The 24,480-nt window shown below is 43.1% G+C and overlaps 5 protein-coding genes across 5 annotated transcripts; 4 read left to right on the top strand and 1 right to left on the bottom strand.

The window, feature by feature from the left end:
- Positions 1–384: 384 nt before the first annotated feature.
- Positions 385–2,091, bottom strand: EAF01_010406 (uncharacterized protein; the record flags this gene model as incomplete). The annotated part of the gene is made up of 1 exon (XM_038918663.1): positions 385–2,091. The coding sequence occupies one exon, from the start codon at positions 2,089–2,091 to the stop codon at positions 385–387; it is 1,707 nt and encodes a 568-aa protein (XP_038765888.1).
- A 1,382-nt stretch (positions 2,092–3,473) lies between these two features.
- On the top strand, positions 3,474–6,347 carry EAF01_010405 (uncharacterized protein). Its single transcript, XM_038918662.1, has 5 exons — positions 3,474–4,702; positions 4,775–5,036; positions 5,090–5,402; positions 5,454–5,693; positions 5,753–6,347. The coding sequence occupies exons 1-5, from the start codon at positions 4,076–4,078 to the stop codon at positions 5,847–5,849; spliced, it is 1,539 nt and encodes a 512-aa protein (XP_038765887.1). The 5' UTR covers positions 3,474–4,075; the 3' UTR covers positions 5,850–6,347.
- Positions 6,348–6,818: 471 nt separating this feature from the next.
- EAF01_010404 (uncharacterized protein) lies at positions 6,819–8,672 on the top strand (the record flags this gene model as incomplete). Its single annotated transcript, XM_038918661.1, has 2 exons — positions 6,819–6,978; positions 7,036–8,672. 2 exons carry the CDS (start codon positions 6,819–6,821, stop codon positions 8,670–8,672), a joined length of 1,797 nt encoding a protein of 598 aa, XP_038765886.1.
- Positions 8,673–9,581: 909 nt separating this feature from the next.
- On the top strand, positions 9,582–17,084 carry EAF01_010403 (uncharacterized protein). The gene is made up of 3 exons (XM_038918660.1): positions 9,582–10,074; positions 10,136–16,429; positions 16,491–17,084. Exons 1-3 carry the CDS (start codon positions 9,910–9,912, stop codon positions 16,506–16,508), a joined length of 6,477 nt encoding a protein of 2,158 aa, XP_038765885.1. The 5' UTR covers positions 9,582–9,909; the 3' UTR covers positions 16,509–17,084.
- Positions 17,085–21,021: 3,937 nt separating this feature from the next.
- Positions 21,022–21,770, top strand: EAF01_010402 (uncharacterized protein; the record flags this gene model as incomplete). Its single annotated transcript, XM_038918659.1, has 3 exons — positions 21,022–21,118; positions 21,175–21,512; positions 21,696–21,770. The coding sequence occupies 3 exons, from the start codon at positions 21,022–21,024 to the stop codon at positions 21,768–21,770; spliced, it is 510 nt and encodes a 169-aa protein (XP_038765884.1).
- Between the last annotated feature and the right edge of the window lie 2,710 nt (positions 21,771–24,480).

Below are 24,480 nucleotides of genomic sequence, written 5' to 3'. Positions count from 1 at the left end.
GTTTCACTAACTTACGCTTGTTACCCTCTACACATCTGTAGACAGATTTTAGCAAGCAAATTAACATAAATTATAAGGAAACTGGCAATATCTGTACTCAAGTGAGGCTGAGTATTATATTACTATTGGAAAGGGCTTTGAGAACAACATACTTTTCCCTTTCCGGTTATCGGTAGTCTAAGCATCATTATGCACAAAATATCACCGTGATACCAACACTCTATCAGTATGGTGTGTATATGGTGTACAATATACAAGCATCCTCTCCGTTTACACCTTTCCTCTTCCTCATTCTCGTCCCTATCCTCCCTTCGTTTCTTCATCGGTAGCATATAATCAAACGCCAATAATCAATGAAAGCTATTCTCACATCTCATTCCTCACTCACACATGCAAAACCCCCACTAGATCCTTAAACACTTCATACTGCGTCTGACGAAAATCATCCGTAATCAATACATTCTGCGCGGCTTGGAAATTTAAAAGTTGTTTTTTCTCCGGGGTGTAAGGGGGCCAGATGAGAGTTTGCGTAGTATTTGTATTTGCGGTTGTATTTGTGCTGGGATGGGAATTGTGATTACCGTCGCTGCCATATCCATATCCAAGACGATCCGCGCCGCGATTTGGATCGAGAGTATACAGGAAATTGAGGTAGTATTTCTGTATTGATTGTTGGGGAAACCCGAGGGATCGGCCGTAGACGACACCGATGTCGCTTCCGTGGAAAGTACCCAGGATGGGGGTTCCGTAGCCGTAGCTTGAGAGGTAGGAGTACATTTTTACGTTTTTGTGGATGTGGGATGAGTAGGATAGGAAGAGGCGGCGGGAAAGCGTGAAGACGATGTCCCCGAGGAGAGCGGCCAGACGTTTGTATTGTGGGTAGATGTTCCAGTTTGTGCCTGTGTTGAAGGGGGAGCCGGCGGAGGGGTCATCGGGGTAGGCGGCGACGAGGGAGGCGATTTTGGAAGGGGGAGTGGAGGGGAAAAAAATGGTTTGCATGTAGGAGGTTAAGAGGGCGGTGGTGGTGAGGTTTGTTTGGACGCGAGCGAAATTTGTGCCTTCGTCTTCTTGGTCGCCGATTATGAAGGGGATGGGGGCGAAGTGGCCGTGGGAAGCGAGGACTTCGGTGGAGGCGGGGAGAACGCCGTTTTTGTGGTCGGGACGGGGAAGATAGGAGAGTGCGAGGGAGGTGTAGGATTTGTGGGAGGGGAGAGTGAGGGTTGCGGCGAGAAATGTTTCGTAAGGGAGCGTGCGGAGACATTGGAGTGTGTCGGTGGCATTTCGACAACCGCTCGCGAGTACGACTTGGTCGTATACTGCTTGGGCCCGCGGACTATCGACTGTTTGGGCGGGCGTGATGGCGCCGGAATCCATGATTGCTCCACGGAAGAGGGGCTTGTTTTTGTAATGGTATTGGCCGCCATAGAGAGCCATTTGGTCAAATACTGAGATTGAGCCTGCGGATTCGCCCCATATGGTGACTTTATCAGGATCGCCTCCAAAAGAAGCGATGTTGTCGGCGACCCATTGGAGGCCTAATCTCTGGTCTAATAAGCCGAGATTGGAAGAACCATCTTTGAGGATTTCGGAACCGGCTAGAAACCCGAAACCTCCTAGACGATAATTTACAGCTACGTAAATCAAAGGTTGGGCACTCGAAATGGAGGTTTGAAGAAGCTGCGTTGCGTCAAACGATTGGGTGGAGCCGTCTGCGAAAGCGCCGCCGTATATCCAAAAGAGCACGGGGAGTTTAGAGTGTCGAGTGATGTTTGAGGGGCGTTGGATGTTGAGTGTTAGACAATCCTCGCCGATGGGACCGGAGGCAGAAACTTGGGGACAAGCTGTGGGGACACTGGTTGCTTGAATAGTTCCCAGGGTTTTGGTGATACTTTTGGGTGGTTTCAAGCGGAGAGATCCGGCAGGTGGCTGGGCATACGGTATTCCCTTGAATGTGTCAATTCCTGATGTGCTAGTCCCGACGATTTTGGCATGTGAAATTTGAACTGTAGGTGCCAATTGACGTCTTTCTGGAGCAGGCAGGGCCGCAGTGAGGGAGATCAAGAGCCATGTGGTGATACCCTGGAGATGCATATTGTTCAATTTCAAAGATAGATGGCTTCAGCTTGAAAAATGGTTTCCGCAACGATCATTGAATCATCTTGATGAGATTTCAGACAGGATCAGAATTATATACCCCATATTCTTTCCGGAAACGCGGGAAACATGTAAGGAAGCTGTTGCTGCGCCTGTCCAAAGCCATTGCTCTGAATTCCGTCAATCCCGGGCTTGGTATGCATCGGAAACTGTTCCAATTTGAGAAAGATCTGAGATAGTGAATAATTACATTGGGATCGCAGCTATACCCATGTCTTGTCTCCGGCATCTGGATGTATCTCAGATGGAACGATTTGATGGATACGATATATGAGATATGATTGGCCGATCTAAACAACCTGGTAGACTAAGTGGTTCATCCGAGGTACTTTGTTTCTTCTCCGCGTTCGCACTTCGTCATCTTCCTTGTTGTTGTCTCGAAGAGGGAATGATTAAGCCTAGAATGTCCGATTTATTACTTTAGATAAATATACCACGCAAATTCTCATCGGGGTTATATAGTATTTATAAATAAGAGACTGATCCTCTAACTTAAGCGATACTATAATACACATACGAATAGACACATTTCATATACACTCTATTCTTCTTCTATAAGTATTAATTAGAAGTAAATTAGAAGAAAGCTAGAGTTTAACATTAATTAGAAATAAATAAAGCATTTTTATAGACTTATAATAATCTCTAATAATAGTAATAAATTTACGAGAGCGTGTTTTAATTAAGGGCTCGTGTTTATGTATATACGAAAATAATAAGATTATTACTTTCTTTCTTAAATCTTTAAAGTTTAATAATAATCTAACTATTTAATAAAAATTATCAAAATATCTTATAAATATTAATATAGTAAGAGAATTATATCTATCTTTTATATTCTAAATAAGTAACGAAGTCGCGCGTTTAAATAAGAGTAAATTACTAATATAATAATGATATAGGAAAAACGTTATAGGGTTATAAAAGCTATTTTATTACTCTCTAGAGAAACTATACTACTTATAGGTATTCCTTATATAAGCTACGCTACGAGGTAGTATACTATAAATGTAAAGCTTTTAATGATTAATAGTAATGTCGTATATAGAGTACGGAGATTTTCGTAACAAATAATGTATTATTATATAGATTAATATATAAGTTACTATTATTTATTAAGGTTCGATATTCTCGTTTAGAAAGCTAGAGCTCTTATTAAAAACACGTACTCTATAAGCGAAATAAGAGACGAGAATTAAGTTCTCTTTTGAAGAACTTCTCAATTGAATTATAAATTAATTTCAAATCAAATACTAAATTTTGAGGGGAAAAAAAGAAATTTTGAGCCTTCTTTATATTAACGTTAAAACTATATATATATCCAATATAATATTGAAGAGAGATTCGAATTATCAAAGTCCTTCTGAATGATACTCAACTTCCGCCTCTTATTTCGCTTACGTAAACACGCCCTCGTATTTGATACCTACCTAATGCGTTGATTTTCCCGCGGGAGCCTTTGTGCGGCTTGGAAAACATGTACATTTTGTGATTCGTCCGGGTGAAGCATGAGTAAAGCTTACGGAATGCGCTGCGGAACTACAACCTGCTTGAATACGATTATCTTGAGCTGGTATTATTCAGGTTGTTTGGTGTACTTACCTGACGCCAGCGAGTACCAATTGACGAGTATAATTCAAATATCCGAAAACTTTGGATTGCAGTCCGGACATGCTAGTAATTAGAGAACGCCAATTGGTGGATTGAACCTCGGTATTTTGCCCCCGTTCCCCAGGTTTCGGTACATTCTCCACTGCAAATAGCAATCACGGCGCGTTCCAATGGTTCCGGAGCCCCCAGGTTAAGCAGACTCTGTATCTTTCCTTTCTTCTCCTTTCTTGCACTAATTCTCTCATTTATTGTTTTATCTCGCGCCGAAGTCATATACTATCATCCATTCACTTTCCTTCAATACATCACAATGCCTCACCACACCCTCACGCGAGATGAAGTCTCCAAAAATAATACCGAGGAATCTCTCTGGTTTATAATCGACAGCAAGGTCTACGATGCCACTGAATTCGTCGATGCTCATCCAGGAGGAGAATCCGTCCTGAGACAAGTCGCTGGCACAGATGCGACCGAAGCATTCTATAACCTACATCGACAAGAAGTCCTGCAGAAATACTCGAATTTATGTATTGCCACAATTGAGGGCGAGAAATCGCAAGTCATTGAACAGAATGTCGGGGATTTGAGTGTCGTGCCATATGGAGAGCCCACATGGTTAACTCCACAATTTAAAAGTCCTTATTATAACGAAAGTCATAGGAGGTTGCAAAAGGCAATGAGAATTTTTACGGATCAATATGTTACACCTATTGCTCAGGAGTGTGAAAAAACTGGAGCGCATATCCCACAACATTTGATTGATCGAATGTCGAAGATGGGGATCTTACATATGAGATTAGGCCCGGGGAAACATTTACATGGTGTTAACTTGATGGATGGCGCCGTGAAGGGGGAGGAGTTCGATTATTTTCATGACATGATTGTTGGACAGGAGATGGTTCGCGCCAATGCAAGAGGGTTTCAAGATGGTAATATGGTTAGTTATGAATCCATGTTTTTATGTAGAGTCTACTCTATATTTCAATGCATGACTAACACTTAATCTCAGGCTGGTATGACAATTTCCCTGACGGCAGTTCTTCAATTTGCCAACGATGAGGCATGGAAGAACAAGATTGCCGCAGAGGTGTTTAGCGGAAAGAAGAAAATTTGCTTGGCCATCACTGAAGCATTTGCCGGATCTGATGTCGCAGGTATTCGAACAACGGCGGAGAAAACCAAAGATGGCAAACACTATATCGTAAATGGTACTAAGAAATGGATCACCAATGGAGTCTTTTGCGATTACTTCGTAACTGGTGTTAAAACAGGTACTATTAAAAATCAATTCTCATGCTCAATCACATATTAACACCCTTTTTAGCCAAGGGACTGTCTGTCGTATTGATTGAAAGAGGCGAGGGTGTAGAGACAACACCAATAAAAACCTCCTACTCACCTACAGCCGGAACTGCCTATGTCACTTTCGATAACGTAAAGGTACCAGTTGAGAATCTCTTGGGAGTAGAGAACAAGGGTATCCACGTTATTCTTAGTAACTTCAACCATGAAAGATGGATGATGGCTAGTGGTGTCATTCGCATGATGCGACTAGCAACAGAGGAATGTATCAAGTGGAGTAATCAACGATTGGTATTTGGCAAGAAATTGACTGATCAGCCAGTCATCCGACAAAAGTAAGTTTTGCTCCTTCAAGTGCAGATGAAACCACCAACTGACCTTTCTAGGCTTGCTAAGATAATATCTCACTGTGAAGCGAATCAAGCATGGTTAGAGAATATCACATATCAGATGACTATGATGCCATACAAACAACAAGCAACTCATCTCGCAGGTCCAATTGGTCTGCTTAAGATGTTCGCTACCCGTTCAGCTCATGAATGTGCAGATGAAGCAGTGCAGATTTTTGGTGGACGTGCACTTACTCAGAGTGGGATGGGAAGAACCATTGAGATGTTCCATAGAACGTGAGTATCCATGCAATGGGAAGTTTCGACTGGAAAGAAATCTTGCTAATATTTTCAAGGTACAAATTCGATGCTATCTTGGGCGGGGCCGAGGAGGTATTGGGCGATTTGGGAGTTAGGCAGGCCCTTAAGAATATGCCAAAGAGCATGTTATAGATCATCATCTAGATACAAGGACAGAAATATTGGGAGAACAGCACGTCAATAAGGCATTCCAAGATTGGCGTAATATAATTAGAGCTATAGAGCTGAATGTGGTATGATATAATACGGTTCTCTCAAACTTTACATTTAGTACGCTCTCGATGACCGGAGAAGAATAACCGAACTTGCTGTGTATTCTCCGGCAATGTGAGGGAGGGTATGAGCGTGATTGATTGTATGATACGAATTGGGACAATCATAAGCCTGCTCCGGTGGAAATAGGTCAGAAAAGGTTTCCTCTTTGTATCTGCCCTCTCATTCCCGCGGGCACCCAAAACATGTACGCAGCACCCCTAATATTTCATCAACACACCTGAAGTGTTGGTAGGTGATATCAACCAAGAGATCTTCTTCAACCAATAGTCGGCTCTCTAAGCGGCCAACTAGTTCCTAACCAATGAAATCTGATGTATTGGACTCATTTCGTCCTCGGTAATTTAAGGGCGTAAAGAATGAGTTCGAACCCTTGAATCTACTCAGACTACCTTTTTATAAGAGTATCAATCCTACTTTTGTAGGTCACACCAATACGTAACATATATGTAGCGAAACCAACACGCTCCCACTCATCAGGGATAAGGGTAATTTTAGAAAATCTTACCAAATGCTTATCGCTCTTATCGGAAGGACCCCGCCATCCCCCATTCCTGCTTTGGTGTAACAATTACTACCTACCTATTCTGTAATCTTTAGCCGATGATTCATCATACCAAAAGTGATCTACGTAAGATTGATATCTGAAGATTTGTTAGTGGAGTGAGGAGAAAATTGGAAATTAGATTGTTTCCACTCTTTGAGCTTTTCAGATACTCAAATAGCTTTGCTAGACACTTCCCAAGCTTCCCTAGCTATTCTACTTCTCATATCGTCAAGCTCTTATATGTCAACAATTCATCAATCAATTTAAATTGGTCTGCAAGCATGTCTAATAGAGTCAGAGACCTTCCATGGCCATCCACAATACCAGACGATGAATATGCCGAAATAGCTGCTGGTCTTCCTGCAAAGGATGAACCGTTCATTAACAAGTACATTGGTGGAAGGGAAGCACTTATAGACCAGGAAAAACAGCAGCGCAGTGGTTCGTAATATCTCTTTGGAGTACAAATTCGTCACATACTTATAATTTTGACAACAGACTATGCATTCAGATCCGCCCTATCACCTCTCGCGCAAGAAGCCTGCAACATCGTCTCCCGCATCCGTCTCGAAGAACAAGCCTCGATGTGGACCTCGGAATTCGAGGACCATGTCGCGCAAGAAACGGGGAAGAATATATATCCAGGTATGATGTTCAGTCTGGCAAAGGGAAGGATGGAGAAGACAAAATTATGGCAGATTGTGAAGAAGATGCCAAAGGGCGCACTTCTGCATGCGCATATGGATGCGATGGTCGATTATGATTTCTTGTTTGAGGAAATGCTGAAGACAGAGGGCATGTGCATTTTCTGTGATAGAGCTTTGGATTCGCCTGAAAGTAGGGAGGCGGGGCCTGTTAAGTTTAGGTTCCGGAAGAAGGGAGATGGAGAAGGTGCGGAGATATGGAAGGAGGGGTATAAACCATTTAGTTTTGTGCCCCTGAAGGATGCTGCGGAGGCTTTTCCTGAAGGTGGACGAGAGGGGTTTTTACGTTGGCTTCGGAGTCGATGCACTATTACTGATACTGAGTCTATTGAACATCATCACGGTGTTGATGCAGTCTGGAGGAAGTTCTCTTCGGTTTTCACGATTTTGAACACAGTCATCTTCTATGAGCCTATATTCAAGGCGTTCATGAAGAGAATGATGCAGACTTTGCTTGCTGATGGTGTCAAGTGGGTGGATTTACGGCTGGCTTTCACATTCTTTTATTACCGTGAAGGTCAAGAGGTAGCAGATGATACATACAGCAATATGTTCAAAGTTTTCGGAGAGGAAATCGAAAAGTTTAAGGCATCAGAAGAGGGCAAGGGATTCTGGGGAGCTAGGATGATTTGGACTGGTCTTCGAGTTTTGGATACAAGAAAGATCGTAGAAGATATGGATGCTTGTTTAACAATCAAGATGACTTACCCGCATCTCATATCCGGATATGATCTTGTTGGTCAAGAAGATGCTGGAAGACCATTAAAAGATCTTTTGCCAGAGCTTTTCTGGTTCAAAAAACAGTGTGCGCAAGAAGGAGTCGAAATCCCCTTCTTCTTTCATGCAGGAGAATGTCTTGGTGATGGTAGCGATACTGATCAGAATCTCTTCGATGCTGTTCTACTCGGAACTCGTCGTATTGGTCATGGATTTTCCTTATACAAGCATCCTTTGTTGATTGATTTGGTCAAGGAAAAGAAGATTCTCGTGGAGAGTTGTCCAATCTCGAACGAAGTCCTCCGCCTCTGCGCTTCGATCATGTCACATCCTCTACCTGCGCTTCTCGCACGAGGAGTTTCCTGCTCTCTCTGTAACGACGACCCTTCGATTCTTGGTCAGGATGTTAATGGTATGACACATGATTTCTGGCAAGCTCTGCAAGGCTGGGATAATCTTGGACTTGCTGGCTTAGGTTCGCTGGCTGAAAATAGTGTAAGATGGGCAGCGTTCGAGGATCAAAGCTCAGGTAAATGGTTGGAGGATGTTAAGGAAGCTTCCATGGGAAATGGTTTAAGGGCGAAGAGATTGCAAGAATGGAGCGTGGAGTGGGAGCAATTCTGCTTGTGGATAGTAACGGAGTTTGGAGATGATGAAGATAGTGCGAGAAAGATCAGAGAAGATGGGAATGGTCCGTTGGATGCTCAAGATTGAATTGAGTATGCCGAGGAAAATATTGTCCTACTCGGAGTTGATGGGTTTTGCGTTAGGGAAGCATGTGCATTCAACACGGCGATTTAGGTCATGATTAGGGAGGGTCACGATACCCTCGATTGGAAGTCGAAATTCAACATTATAATCACATATATAGAAGACAGAGAAAATTAACGAATTCCGAAGCTTTTGTTATCTTGCAACTAATGCTATGCATGCAGTTATATAGTCGGACTTGTGCAGAACTTAGATAGCCCAAGGTTCCCAGGCTCCCTCATATTATGGTCATGCACGAGGGTCATTATTGAACTATCTACCTATAGTAATCCTAGTTGTAAACATTTCTGGTGTGCGTGGTAAGATTACATGTAGTCATCGTATATAAGTTTTGGAGTCCGCCCTACATGCAATACTTTTCCTACTCTCCCTGCTCTTCTTTTTCTTTTCTCTTTCAGAAGCTTCATCTATTCAGCCTTCTAAACCTTCATCCCAAATATCAAAGAGCTCCAGATCATATCATATGATCATACATGGACACTAACAAAACACGTAAAGTTACCTAGTAGCTTTATGTATAAAACAAATCGTTCTACGTAAACCTAATATAGAACAAGAGTGCCCTTACAATATACAAATCCCAAACACCTCTGCACGATGGTTTTCTCGTAGGCCCTATGATACAGAAGAAATGTCTCGTAGAATCCCAATATACCCAGGTATGTAGATTATAGTAATTGGTTCGACAAGAAAAATGAATCCAATCATTCAGCCCATGCTGTGTACTTAGATAAATAAATCCACGTCGGTAAGCCATACCCGCTCGAGGAAATTTAGCGTCTCTTATCGTTATCTTCTACCTAATTCAACCTTTCCACTTACAATCCATTACTGAACCATTCAAAGTACCTGCCATTACGGTAGGGAATCTTCATCAACAGTGGCAAAGGTCCGTTAACCAATACATTCACCAATAATTATTGATATATTGGAATTGTAGCGACTTTGAGATCTGAGGGTACGGTCAAGTATGATTCCCATCTTGCCCCGGACAATATCAGTGCACGAGGCGACGTCAGGAGCCCGCCCTTCCTCTTCTTAAGACAAAACTATTCATCAAATCCGCCGAAACTTCTTATTTTCTTTCTTATCAGTGTTCTTTAAGACATCATTGCTTAGAGGCGTTGATTTCTTTTAATAACTTTTAATAATCCCTTGCCTAACGAAGTCGCATCCAAAAATGGCGTCTTATTTCCAATTATCCTCGATGCCCAAGCGATTACTTCAATATGCGCTTTCTAGTTTGGAATTCTTTGAGACGGATGCATTGGATTTAGAGAATTTGGATATTGCGTGGGGAAAAAATAGCACGTTTGAATTTAAGGATGTTGGGTTGAGATTAAAGGTAGTGATTTCATGATTTTGACGTCGAGGATGAGGATGTCATGCTGATATGCGAGATGTAGAAACTCGAGACTTTACTACAACTTCCTTCCACGATCGCATTAATCAAAGCGAAAGTTTTACTGCTGCGGCTCACGATACCGGTCGATATATATAGCAGCCCGATATTGGTTGAAGTTGATGGAGTGGATGTGCAGTTGAGGGTCAGGGAGGAGAAGGGTGCACATAATTCACGGACGAACCATGACAGGTTAAGGAAGATATCGACATCGAGAAACCAGGGCTCAGATCCCACACTTCCAACTGCAGAGGACCTCGCGGCATCATTTCTACAAACGGAATCGAAAGAAGAGAAAGAAGAGTTGGAAGCCGCAATCCTTGGGGAGACGCAAGATGTATCAGAGTCTATTACGTCTAATGAGGGAGGAGATTCACCTGTTGGAACTGGAACGGCTCTTTCGTTACCGACATTCATGGCTAGATTTTTGCAGGGCATTGTGGACAGGCTACAAGTACGGGTGCATGGGATTACTTTCAATGTGGATCTCGATATTCCTGCAGAAGGACCGACCCCAAACCGTACCACGGATCCAGTAACAGTTCAGTTGAAGATTGACGATGTCGATATCGAGGGAGTTACACATGATATTGAGTCTCCCCAGACGAGAGGAGGGAAGGACATAACATCGTTATTCAAGGAGGGAAAGAGACTGATCTGTCTAAGCAATATTCAGGGAGCACTTATCACAGAAGCAAACATATTCCAAACTCTCTCTCGATCATCTTCCGTTGTATCGCCAATACTTCCGCACTCTGACGTAACCGAATCCAGGCGGGCCACCGAAAAGAAGCGATCATCAGAAGAAACACAAGCCATATCTGTGGAAAGTATGGGTGCATTTGATCGGGTTGCTTCCCCTAGTCCCCTCTCATCCCCTGCTTCGTCATTAAGAGCCTCCGAATCTTCACTGCCGGAAATAAGACGTCCTTCGCCGCTTTTAAGGCCTGTGAAAACCTCGCCATCGGTTAAAGCTTCGACCGTTGCTAATGATAGTGGACGATTCGATGACGCATCAGAAGATGGACATTCCAGTCCTTCCGGCAGCGAACATGGGGATATTGATAACAGCGAGATGGGAGATAGCTTGCTTCAAAGCTCAGCAATTATTGACCAAGTTACCGACTCCCTACTTTTGGATAATCCTGAGGATGTTACGAGATCTTCATTATCGCAATCTGAACATAGCACACCTGGCGAAAATTCACGCACTTCAACGCCAAGGGCCTCTGCTCACATCTCTTCGCCCGCTAACCAGACTCCAGAATTTAATGCATTCCACAGTGTTAACAGAGCTCACAACGTGTTACAATCTACCATGCTACCACCCAGAGCTCATACTAGATTCTCTGTGGAGCGAATATCTCATTCGCAGCCGACACTTCCGCCCTCTACCGCGCCGCTTGATCGAACTTATTTAGTTCAGCAGTCTAGAGCTCCATCGGAAGATTATATGAGTGAGAGTAGCAGCTCGAGTTTCAATGAGGAGATTGGAGATGATCTTGTGCAGTCTCAATTATTCAGTCACGAAGAGGCTGAGAGCATGTACATGAGTGCGGTCTCATTTACTTCTGCTGCTCCAATCCCCGGCGGGTGGGCGGATTCAGGCACTGATAGCGAAGATGCAAGATCTCCACCACTTACTCCAAGGGACTATAATGCAAGAGTGGAAAAGCTCGACAATCTTGAACATGCCCGCCATTCCATTCCTTCTGATGGCGCGTCAGACCTTGGCTTTCTTGAGAATCCCACGATCTTGCCCTTAAGCTCATTACATGCATCAAATAGAAGCACAGGTTCTATTCGCCCGGAAATTCCACGCCAGTCTGAGCTTCTACACAAAGTCCCAAGCGATGTCTCAGTGAAGTCTACTGTTGCTTCTGGTGATTTTAACAGAATGACAAAGCAGATCTTTAGCCTTGATCAAGTCGCTATATATATCCCCGCGATGAATAATCCTTCTTCTGATCCTGTAGATGCAGCAGCTGAATCAGCACTATTCGGTAGCACTTTTGATGGCCACAGTGACTCACAATCAAATACGATGGATCTTCCTGGGGCATTTTCTACCCATCTGCCCCGCGAGCAACGCTCACAGTCGTTGCCCAAATCAGCATCAAGAACTCCAGTACAGCCACCACAGAAGTCTGAAGATAACAAATCAATCGAGGTTGACGTGGGAAATTTACTGGCTCAATTTGACGTATCTGTAGGCAGACTTATATATAAGCTTGTTTGCCAGATCCAAGGATCTATGAAACAGAAGACACATCCGACCACTGTATCAAGTAAGCCTACATCTAGCTCGCCTGAGCCCCATCTCAGGCTTAGTGCTCAAACTGTGTCACTTAAGTTCTTGGAAAATCTTAAGGGTACTTTGGGTTCACGGATTGCAGAACCACAGACGAAGTCGTTAAATTCAGATGTTCTTCTCAAGACCACAATCAAGGGGCTCAATGTCGCTAGAGATCCTTCGGACACTATTACCAAGACTAGCATAACACTACAGAAGTTCATTTTTGGCTACGCTCAAGAAAACATAATTTCTTTTGACGCGGGTCTTCAAATGAGAGCTTCAACTCGTGATCTTGCTGCTTCTGCTGGTATCGATGTGTCTGCCAACATATATCAAAGTCATGACAGTACTCGATTTGAGGTCCATACGCTGCCCCTGCATGTGGCGGTTGACCTACAGCATCTTGATGAGACCTTTAGCTGGTTTGGTGGATTAAGTAGTGTACTTAACCTTGGTAGCTCGATGGCGTCGAACTCGACAGTCACTTCCAGCCCAGTCATAAAACCAAAGACGAAAGGCGTGAAATTCAATACCCCTATCGAACCTGATGATCAAACAATTACGGTGCAAAACAAGGCAGATGTTAGGATCGGTGGGTTGATTCTCGACTTGGTGGGCACTGAATGCAGCGTGGGGGTTGAAACTTCTGCTGTGAAGTTGATCAGCCGCGAGGAGGGAATCGGTATTGGTATTGACAAGATCAGATTGTCTGGGCCACATCTCAAGCATTCCGTTGACGATCCTGCCATTGCTATTGACGTTTCTACGACGCGTATTGAGTTCTTGAACGCACCCAAGGACAACGATATAGATCGTTTGTTGGCATTAATCGCACCATCAAACTCAAAGTATGATCAAGACGATGACATCCTTCTTGACACTCTACTCCGTCAAAGACAACAAGGATCTGTGCTGAGACTTACTGTGGATGATCTACAGGCCAAAATTGGTAGGTTGCACGAATTGAGTTATCTTCCAGAATTGGGTGAAGAGGTCGCAAGACTATCCACAGTTACAAAGTATTTACCCGACGATGATCGACCGGGCCTTTTGTCCTTGGTCAAGGTCAAGAAGCTCGGTGTCGACGTCGATGTCAATAACTCTGTGGGTAGTCTTCAACTCAAGACTACTGATTTGGATATGGCGCAGATCCCTATACCATCTCTAGTAGCGTTAAGTGTCGGCACGGTTTCTGCTTATCGAAATCATTCTGAGGAGCTGATCGGTGCGGGCACAGATCAAGTATTTAACAGGCCAGAACTACGAATTCCAAGCATTATGGCTCGACTGATTGGTGATGAAATGGAGCCTATCGTGAAAATCAAGCTCTGGAATTTGAGAGTCGAATATCGCGTTCCTACGCTCATGGTACTGCTTGGGCTGGCTGATACTGCAACTGGGGATGAGATGTCAGCTAGCATCACAGCGTCAGTCGCTACATTGAGGGACTTAGCACAGTCACCAACTCCAAAGAACAAGGGGAAAAGTGTTGAAAAAAGCCCCGCGTCTAGTAGTAGTCCAGCTAAACCAATGACCATTGATGTCGTTCTAAAAGACTGCATCATGGGCCTTAATCCTTTGGGCTTGCCTTCGAAAATTCTTGCCGTATTGACCGAAGCACATGTGGCTGCAGTTTTACCTAAGGATCAGAACGCAAGTGTCACAGCTGAGTTGAGTAAGGCTTCTCTTCTTGTCATTGACAATGTTGCTCATCTTGCAAGTACTGTGCAATCAGATCATAAAAGGAATTCCTTTAATGGTAGCAGTAATCAAGTGGCAGATCTCACTTCGATGGGTTATGTGTCAGTCAGCTACATTTCATCTGCAAAGGCCACCGTTCTTTTGTCCGTTGACGATGATGGCCAGAATTGTCTTGATGTTGAGTTGCGAGATGATCTCTTCGTGCTTGAATCATGTGCCGACTCCACCCAAACATTGATCAGCGTGCTTGGAAAATTGGCTCCACCGGGAAAAGCACCGAGAAAGGAGGAGAACACTTACCAAACAAAGGTTATTCCACTTAACAATCTTCTGGCCTCTGTATCAATAGATGCTTTTGGGACTCCTGAAGGTCAATACGAGTTTAGCAATGATTTCACAGAGCTTGGGGACTTAGCTGAAGGAGAAAGCGAGCTCGGCTTCGATTCCGATTACTGTAAAGGTGGATCCGATGATGGGTACAAAGAAGCTATCCTTGAAGAATCAGAGGATTCATTAGCATCTCTGAACCTCACCGCACGCGATACTCGGGATGGTGTCTTACTAGATAGCTTTGTGGAAGAGACAGAAATTGATAACGTAGCTCTATCGTTCCACGAGGATCATTTTGGGACAGACATATCACTGGAACAGTCCGCTCATAGGTGGAATTCGGCCAAGAATACCTATGATACATCCAACTACAGCAAAGTCAAGAAGAGCCCGTTGAGGGTACGCGTACGAGATGTACATATCATCTGGAATCTGTTTGATGGCTATGATTGGCAAGAGACTCGGGATACAATCTCCAAGGCTGTACAAGATATTGAATCTAAAGCCATTGAAAAGCGTGCTCGGAACGAAAGACGCTCAACTTGGGAGCAGGATATCGATGATGACGAAGACACCGAGCGTGGAACCTTTTTGCTCAACTCAATGTGGATTGATATACCCAACAGTCGTGATCCCCGTGAACTCGCTGCAGCTATTAACCAACAGCTGAACGATAATGCTACCGAGACGGAGTCAATAGCAACCACGAGTTATACTGTCACTCCAAGCAGACAAGGAGGCGGGCGCGCAGCCAAGAAGCTTCGACTCAATCGAACTAAACATCACAAGATTGCTTTTGAGTTGAAAGGAGTCTGTGTCGACCTTGTGACTTTCCCACCTCTCAGTGGTGAAACTCAGAGTTCTATTGATATTCGTGTGCATGATCTCGAGGTGTTTGATAACATCCGTACTTCGACCTGGAGAAAATTTGCTACTTACATGCAAGATGCAGGCGAGAGAGAAAGGGGGTCAAATATGGTTCACATCGAGGTTATCAATGTGAAACCTGTTCCGACACTTGCTGCAACTGAGATGGTCATCAAAGTGACTATTCTTCCGCTTCGTCTTCACGTTGATCAAGATGCTCTTGACTTTATCACCAGATTCTTCGAATTCAAGGTGGAATCGGATTTTGAACCTGAAGCTCCAGGCGAGAAACCATTTTTACAAAGAGTGGAAGTAAATTCCATTGATGTCAAATTGGATTTCAAGCCAAAACGTGTCGACTATTCTGGTCTTCGTTCCGGTCGTACGACGGAATTCATGAACTTCATGATCCTCGATGGAGCTGATCTGACCCTTAGACATTGTATCATTCACGGTTGTTCAGGGTTTGACAAAATGGGCCAAGTTCTCAATGACATTTGGACGCCAGATGTCAAAGAACATCAACTTCCCGGTATCTTGGCCGGGTTGGCTCCAGTTCGTTCAATTGTTAACGTCGGAAGTGGTTTCAAAGATCTCGTGGTGGTACCCATGAACGAATATAAGAAGGATGGAAGAATCGTCCGGAATATTTCCAGAGGCGCTGCCATCTTTGCCAAAACCACTGGGACTGAACTCGTCAAACTCGGTGCTAAAGTTGCAATTGGTGTACAAACCGTTCTACAAGGGGCTGAAGGTCTTCTTGGGCCACAAGATACCTCTCTATCTCACGGCAATTCCAGCGATGACGAAGATGAACGCAAGCAAATCTCGCTTTATGCCAATCAACCGGTTGGTGTAATGCAGGGCCTCCGGGGTGGGTACGCAAGCTTACAGCGAGATCTGATCATGGCTCGAGATGCAATTATTGCAGTTCCGGGAGAAGTTATGGAAGACGGCAATGCAAAGGGCGTCTTGAAGGCTGTGAGAAGACATGCTCCTACTGTGATATTGAGACCAGTGATTGGAGTGGCAAAGGGGGCTGGACAAGTGTTGATGGGAGCTACGAATACTTTGGATAAGAAGAATCTGGAGAGGGTTGATGCTGTAAGTTCTTATTTTGATGTTTTGTATTTTTGATGAAATTGTTTGCTAACTCGATGTTCAGAAATATAAAAAGCATTGAGCTTTCCCCCGTAGCCAACTCACTTTTCACAAAGACCGCGCGAAATAGGAGGAAATTCAAAATAACCAACCACAAATATTAAGAGAGGGTTTGAAATTGATGCCATGATATATTTGTTTAAATTGCGAGATTGCACAAGTGCAAGCATAGCGAAGGGGTTTTCTGTATGAGCATTGAGAATGGTGCATTTTCCTTTTGTTTGTTACTGGTCGTTCTTCCTTCTATAGAGTTGGCAGATGGAACCCGGAGTTATTTTATGGTTCTGGATTTGGGCTAGGAACTTTTTATTCACGGATTGGGTGCTCGAAATCGGATTGGGATGGATTATTTAGGATGGGATGGGATGGATGGGACAGTATGCAGACTGGGAGTGTGATAGGATGCGATTGTGAATAACAAGATTATATTAGATTGGTTTTGATTTTGAATTTTGATGGGATTGGGGAGGAGGTGTTAGTAAGGGGAGAAACTGAGGGAATTGGGGTATGAGATGGGATGAGGAGGTATATGATTTTATGGTACGTACATATACATAATTAGATTATTTGGAATGAATTAAGAAACATAGTTTGTATATGAATGAGGAGTAGACTTGATATCGTGAATTGTGAAGGGGTGAGTGATTGGACTATTGGGCGGTTGGTGGTAGTAGTGGTGGTGGTATTTCATCTTCTTGTGAGTTCGTTGAGGAGGGTGATGGGGATTGGTTAGTTGGGTTGGGTCGGGTTGGGTTTGAATGTAGTACCATCAGAGGTTAAGTATAATATAGGTTTAAAGTATAAGCTCAAAGTATAATGCAGTAAAGTACACTCAGTAAGTAAGTAAATCGCGTGAAGTCATTAAGTCATTAGTCATTAAGCAATTCAGCTTGGCAATTCATTAATCAAGTCATCAAGTCAATAAATAATCAATCAATTCAGTGGTGAAAATCGATCAGATATGATTAATCAATTATATGTAATAACCTTGGTGAAGTGGGATGAAGGAAGGGAAGGGAAGGGAGATGGATTTTTGATGAGTGGAGTAGGGGGTTTGGGGGTTTGGGGGGGTTTATGTAGATGGGTGGATGGGGAGATGGGGAGATGGGTAGGTAGGAGAGAGATGGGGGGTATTGGTAGGTATTGTATTGAAGGAGAGGATTGGATGGGGGAGGGGGTTGAATGGGGAAGGAGGAAGGGGTACTAGGTGGGTTGTGAGTATAGTAGGTGTGTAGGTGAATAAGCTGTATTGTATCTAAAATGGGGGAGAGAGAGGATAGAATAGAGAGAGGATAGAATAGATATAGATAGACGAGCTTAGTATTCTAGGGGTGGAATATATGTATTGTATTGGATTGCACTATATTGCATTAATACTGAAAGATACAAAGAGTACTATTAAGAACAAGAAGAAAAAGGGAGGGGAGCTATTCGTGGGAGGAAAAAAAAAGTCGGATTGAGTACTAGCCAACGAACTTGTTCAGTATTGTAATTGTTTCTTTGCCATTTGAAGGGGGAAGAATATGAATGATATGGTATTCTGAACGAGATAGTATTATGCTTATTATGGGCTACTCGAGTGGTTTTTTGGTGCAATTGGCAGGTAAATGTAATGCTTTTAGTTGTGGATGAAATGTTGTAGAGTTTATTTTGGGGGGGGGGGTCAAATTTAGCCTGTCTTATCTAGTCTGGGTAGGAAAGATCCTAACTAGGCGTTGAGGTTGAGAGATAGAGATTTCAGTTGAATCCGTAGTCTCCATCAGGAGCCTGGAGAGTATTGAGATGTCAGTACCTAGGTAATCGTAATATTTGATCTTGAAGGTAATTCATGCTTTCATCGAGGCTTATTTGTGTGTCCAGAGTACCAACAACCTTAGGTCATCAATTATTTTCCGGGGAAGTTGGAGAAGATAGCAAAACTCGCTTGTGTTGTATTTGTCACTTTGTTGCATATCTGAAGGTCTTGGTATTAGCTCTATATGTATCTGTTAAGCTAATGTGTCTAGGCCTAGATATTAGATTAGCGATTCGGGTTCTTGTTTGACGATGCATGGTTCGAATAACTAACTGTACAGACGTCGACGGGTTCGAGGCGCATATTGCGGTTCTTCGGGTACTGACTGAAGTGGTGCAGATGGCGCATGCATGAAGAAAATTGGTAAAAGAAATCGTTGACGGTTTGATGCCGCTGTTGCCGATCGAATCAAAGGGATTGGGTAATGCAGGTTGTATGCAGGTTGATCGAAATGGAGAAATTCATTTCGAGGGTAGTGAGTCAGTAGAGGATTGTAGTATTTTGGTACTATGGTGAATGGTCTTGTCAAAACCTTTGAAAAATTTGATTTATAGTTGGTGGCTTATCAAACATATGATGTATGTGGCAAAAGTATATTATTGTCTTGACTCTTGAGTCTTGACTGTGTACGAAGTAGAATTAAGTTTGATGTCCTCCACAGGGTCAACGCCGATATACTCCGTTTGGCTGGCAAGCTAACAAAATGTTAATCGAATAATCGAACAATCGAACAATCGAACACTTGTGGCTAGGTATATCTAGGTATCTGTAATAATAAGTGTGGTGGCTAGTGGCGCCTGGAGTAAATAGCCTCGTAGCGTGGCATGAGTCAGGGTGGCTAAATGGTTCATAATCCACTCAGTCGTGCGAGGGAGAAATGTTCGTGATTTCAAGCATCAGATAGTTTGTTTCTGAATTGCTTCATCCTAGGAGTGATGTTTCGAAGGTAGCTGAGTCGAGGATACGAGAGAGAGGAACAGATGTTCTTTGGTCTAATTATACTGATACTCAGAAGGCTCAAGAGACTCAGAAGTTGCGAGGTATTTGGTAGATTATACAAAGTCCCTAGTAGTGTGATGCCATTGATGAGAGATAAGACAGGATTGCTTTTCCTGGTAACCTTCACTTTGGGGTTTGGGACCTCTTTTTGGAAAAGAGTACCAATATAACAATGCTCTTCCGAGCTTGAATGGTTTGGTTAGATGATCCGAGGAGGAAGAGTCGATGAGAATATAGCACGGTACATACATACGAGAGTGTACGAAGTATGTAATCAATAATAGCTGATCCGGAATTCGATATAACAAGCAAGGCACTTTCTGGAATCTGGTCTTTTTATTCAATCTATTTACCGTAATCCGGATTCTCCGTGGCTTTGTGCTTACAAAATGCCTAGCCATGCTTGAAAGACGACATTGGCGATTCAGTTCAACGCCATGAACTTTCTTTGAGATACTCTACCGATAGTATCAAGATGATCATCATCTTGTGCCAACCACCATTTTATGATGATCGGTACTGTAATTTAAAGTCATTATTAGATTCCGTATGAGTGATTACTAGGTTCCAGATAAAGAGTACATGAAGCATACTCTAGACCGCATGGTGATATAGGGATGAAAAGCATGATGTATCGATATATATGAATCTTTATATATCAAGGTATTTCCTTGAGTTTTTTGGCTCTATGGAGACATTGGAGAGGAAGTGAGGCGAATTCATGGGAGTGGAGAAAGAAAGAGAGAGAGAGAGAGAGAGAGGAGTTCAAGGAGACTTGGTCGTACATGGAGAGTGCGGAGCTAGATGGATATAGTGTGTCTTTAGTACAGGGCTAGTGCTATATACGGCTAGCCACCAGCTAGCACATGCTTCTAATCATGGAAGAGTGGATCCAGGGGACTTTTTAGATCATCGTTAGATTCACATTGGTGTTTAATTATTAATCGGTGAAATGATGGCATACTTCGTACATTCATCGTACATTCATCGTACATTGATTGAGCTCTGAATGGAGCCAAGCCAGTGTTTTTAGTCCACACCCATCGGTTCCATGATACTCCAGGCTGCTCGTACATACGTAGCTGCTGCCATCTAATAAGTTCCATCTAAATCCCATTCATAGCGAGAGAGCATTTATAATATATTCGGATTCTCCTTGATATAAGTTAGAAATTCCATCAAACATCTTTCCCCCAAGTCCCCTTCAGTAGCCACATTCCATACCACTCACTCACTCACTCTGTCATACATAACTCACAAACCCACGTCCATCTTCTTTCATCACCCGTCAAGGAATAGAAAGTCGACAACAAACAGTTGCATTAAAGGATAATCCGACTATCGAAATCAAACCCCCAATAACCCGATACCGCCTCGACTCCCGCCTCCAGATAAGACTTTTTAGTACAGTCCCAGTCCCAGTCCTAGTCCCAGTCATAGTCAGAGTCACAGTCACCAGTACCAATACCTACGGTAGATTACGTTCTCGTCTCCGGTCCTCGTCACAAGACACCCAATCGCATTGTCACCAAGAACCTTCGATTACCTTCTTCTTACGAATCCAAGTACAACGAATACATCTGAGACAACGAATCTTCTTTTCATAACCATTTTACAATTCCATTCAACAATTCCCTTTCTCCGTTCATCAATACCACTCTTCCAAATTCATCATTAATCTCATTGATAATACTCAAGTCCTCTTCAAGTAACACATACATACCATTAATCATCCATCACCATGTATACTCCCTCAAGCGCCACTTCATCCAGATCTGCCTCTCCGGAATTACAATCGGAATCAATGCAAATCTTTGTTAAAGTCTTGTCCGGCGACAGTATGTTTCTTCCCAAATCCATTCATTCTTAACCTTCCAACTAACTCGTTATTTAGCTATACCCATAATTGTTCCCGAAGATACTACCATCTCGAACCTTGCCCATCTCCTCTCTATCCGCACATCCTCACCATCATCGACACTTCGTCTCGTACACGCCGGAAGGCATTTACAACCATCTTCAACTCTCACCTCGAATAACATTACTCGAGACTCGACAATCCACGTTGCAGGAACACTAAGAGGCGGTATGCCACCTAAGAAGATTAAGTGTAATTACAAGGACTGCGGGGTGGCAGCACAAAGAATTGTAGGACACTGTGGATTCTGCGAAGGCGAATTCTGTGGGAAGCACAGAATGTTGGAGGATCACAAGTGTGTGAAATTAGAAGACGTGAGTTGCCCTATCTCCGATGATGTATCTCCACAATCTAGTACCGGGGAATCTATTCTTCGAGGGGTATTTGAGGGACCCGGAATGGATGAACAGATTCCATGGTGGCAAGTTGGATTAGGAGATGTGCTCTCAGAAATCATGTGTGAAGATGGGATTGTGGGCTGACTTATTTCATTACAGTGCAAGAAGGAATGTCATGACCGAAATGCAGCTCAACTTAATGCCGAGCGAACTCAAGTCATCAAGGGTATCTAGGTACCTCACTCTCTCTTGCGAAACACACCCCGCCCGAGATTACATACGGAGGGACAAGAGACATACCTGTTCGATCGTCATTTTGACCATCGAACTCTACTCTACATGGAAATCATGTGAGTAATCTGGGTCTTCCAGAGTCGCTTCTAGCCACTAGCGATAATACATCTCGGGTCGAGATCACCTCTATTCACCCACTCAACATTACCGATTCTCTTCGTTTATATCATGGGTTTTAGCGGGCGTAAGGAACTAGCATATTTAACATCTTCGCTTCTATTCCACCAATTGCATTTTCAAGTCCATCTATCTCTATTTCCTAGTAACTATTGGGAGTTCCGATGGTTTGATGCAATTAAAGGGGTGAGTGGCTTTAGGTGTATGGGTGGTAATATAGTTGAGGTTATCTTTCATGGGAGAGATAGGGTCGATTTGTTATATAGTTTTTGAATCAAATTACATATCCGCTTTTCTACATGTCAGTAATTTGCATATGCTAAATATTTTTGTCTTGTTGTTGTGGCCTTGCTACTTGGCTGTCCTTGGCCCCTGTGAATGATGTATTGCGACTTTGATACTTTACGTGAGTACAGGATTTCTGTTCAAAGAAATGTTAAAGGTTAGTGTTCCTTTGCTTCTTACCTATTGTTGTAGTATTTTATTTTATTTTTTTAAATATGATTCCTCATTTCCATTTCCATTTGTGTTCTTGTCGTTTTTTGGGTTTTTTTCTTCGTAAGTATGGTTTTAATCACGATGGCTCCTTTTAAGGTTTACCGTTTACATGGTGACGTCAATTCTAGGGGGGACTAGGAAGTCTTCGGTAGTAGGTAGGCATTTAGTAGTCATACCGGTATCTGATATGAAAGGATTTTTTTTTTTCTTTTTTGGGGGAGAGAGTAGATAAATTCTCGGGGTGGGAGTTGTGTGTGTGATTTTTATAATTAATGGGTAGAGTTGTTGGTTGGATGGTTTATATTTTGCAGTTAGTCGGTTGGTTTAGCTTGGGGTAAGTTGGTTTAGTGAAGGTTTTCACGCGCTGAGTGGCAGTTTTCGGTTTGGTGGGGGGTGCAGTTTAGGGCAGTGGTGAGGGGAGATGGAATGAGATGTTAGGAGAGAGGGGATTTCTTGGGGAGACTGGTGTTTCTTTTGTGAATGGATGGGTGGGTGGATGATTTTGAAGGTTGAAGGTACTACCGAGTTGTGTGATAGTAAACTTGTTTTTGGGGGTCGTGTCTTTTTTTGAATGGGATGATGGTTGATGTGGGTATGGGTGCTTGGAGTATCTTTTCTGGGGTTGAGGTTTGAGAATCGAGGGAGAGGAGGGATATGTATGTGTGGAGTTGGGGATTGTTGCGTGAGGGTTGGAGGTACCGGGGTGGTTTCCTTTTCAATGTTAGGTATGAGTAGTCAGCTCTCTCTTTGAGCAGTGAACCGAATGTTTCGTACGGAATTCACTAGATGATTCTATTGGTGTGCTCTGTGGAGATTCATGGCATGGCGATTTCATGATTTGAATTTGTTTTAAATTTCATGGAGCTGGAGCTTCCAGAGTCTAGAATCCAGATCTTATTTTACTCCTTTGCAACTTTTGAACTGATTGGGCTTCGATGCGCGTCTCAGTTCCTAGCAGGGATTCCACAGCTACAACTTAACCAGATTCGCTCTCTCCGTATTTCCCATGAGATAGAGCATCCGGTTTACCCAACTTTTCACCATGAGCCCAAAGGCACCCCCCGCCTTCAAAAAGCAACAAGAGGAAGATCAAACAGTTGCAAGATGGCAAGCTGAAAATCTGATTTTTATTTGTCACGTACTCTCAAAAATGAAAGGGTCGAAGAACCTACATATCAACTTCTACGATGATACAGGTCGCAGTTCGGAGATGTCCCTCCTGGACCCTTTGATGAGTATCAAGAACATTGAGAATTTCGACGTGGAGTTGACATGGGCTTTGGAACGTGCTGTTGACCCTTAATATAAGAACGCAACGCTGCGATTCCTTATTCGAAGACCATCACTAGAGGAAGAGCATGCGTTTGAAGCACTTTACGATATGCGGAAGTTTACATTATTGATGTACAAGTTAGGCCGCTTCTTGACACATCCATATCGTATGCTTCGATGAGATCGAATGAGAAAGATCTAGGTTCAATAACGACAGTAGTGATTGTGGGATCACATCTGGGATTTAAGTTTCTCTTCTCTTCCTGGCCGTTGACATGTAGGCCAAAAACATGTTACTTAACGATCGATTGCGTATCTGGGACATGGGACATAGAGTAATTACTTTCCATGCTTGGAATTTGCGGATATTTAGAGTTTTTTCTCACATATCTGCGAATAAATTCCTTTATGCAAATTCCGTACGCCAATATCCCTAGTCGCTGACCTCACATTGTTAGCATAGAGTGGTAATGACTTATCACACAGTAGTAATTCTCTAGGCTCCAGTTCCCTCCGATGAGTCATCTGTGCTGATGTAATAGTATAAGTAAGAGGAAACCCGTTGATGAAAACTCATTGATGTCTAAAGGCATATTCTACATTTCATCTCCTCAATATCTGTCCTTCCTTTTTGCGATTACAGCATCTGTTATTGTATAAAGTGGTACTAAAGCAATAAAATTGAATAAAAACAATCATGTTCATGAGTTCACGATGACAACAGTGAACAAGGTTTTGAAGATCCCCGGACTTGGTGATATAT

This window comes from Botrytis porri (assembly GCF_014898465.1).
Source record: "Botrytis porri strain MUCL 3234 chromosome Unknown BPOR_016, whole genome shotgun sequence".
NCBI lineage: Eukaryota > Fungi > Ascomycota > Leotiomycetes > Helotiales > Sclerotiniaceae > Botrytis > Botrytis porri.
The sequence above is the reverse complement of the archived record's forward strand: the minus strand, read 5'-3'. Positions and strand labels throughout refer to the sequence as shown.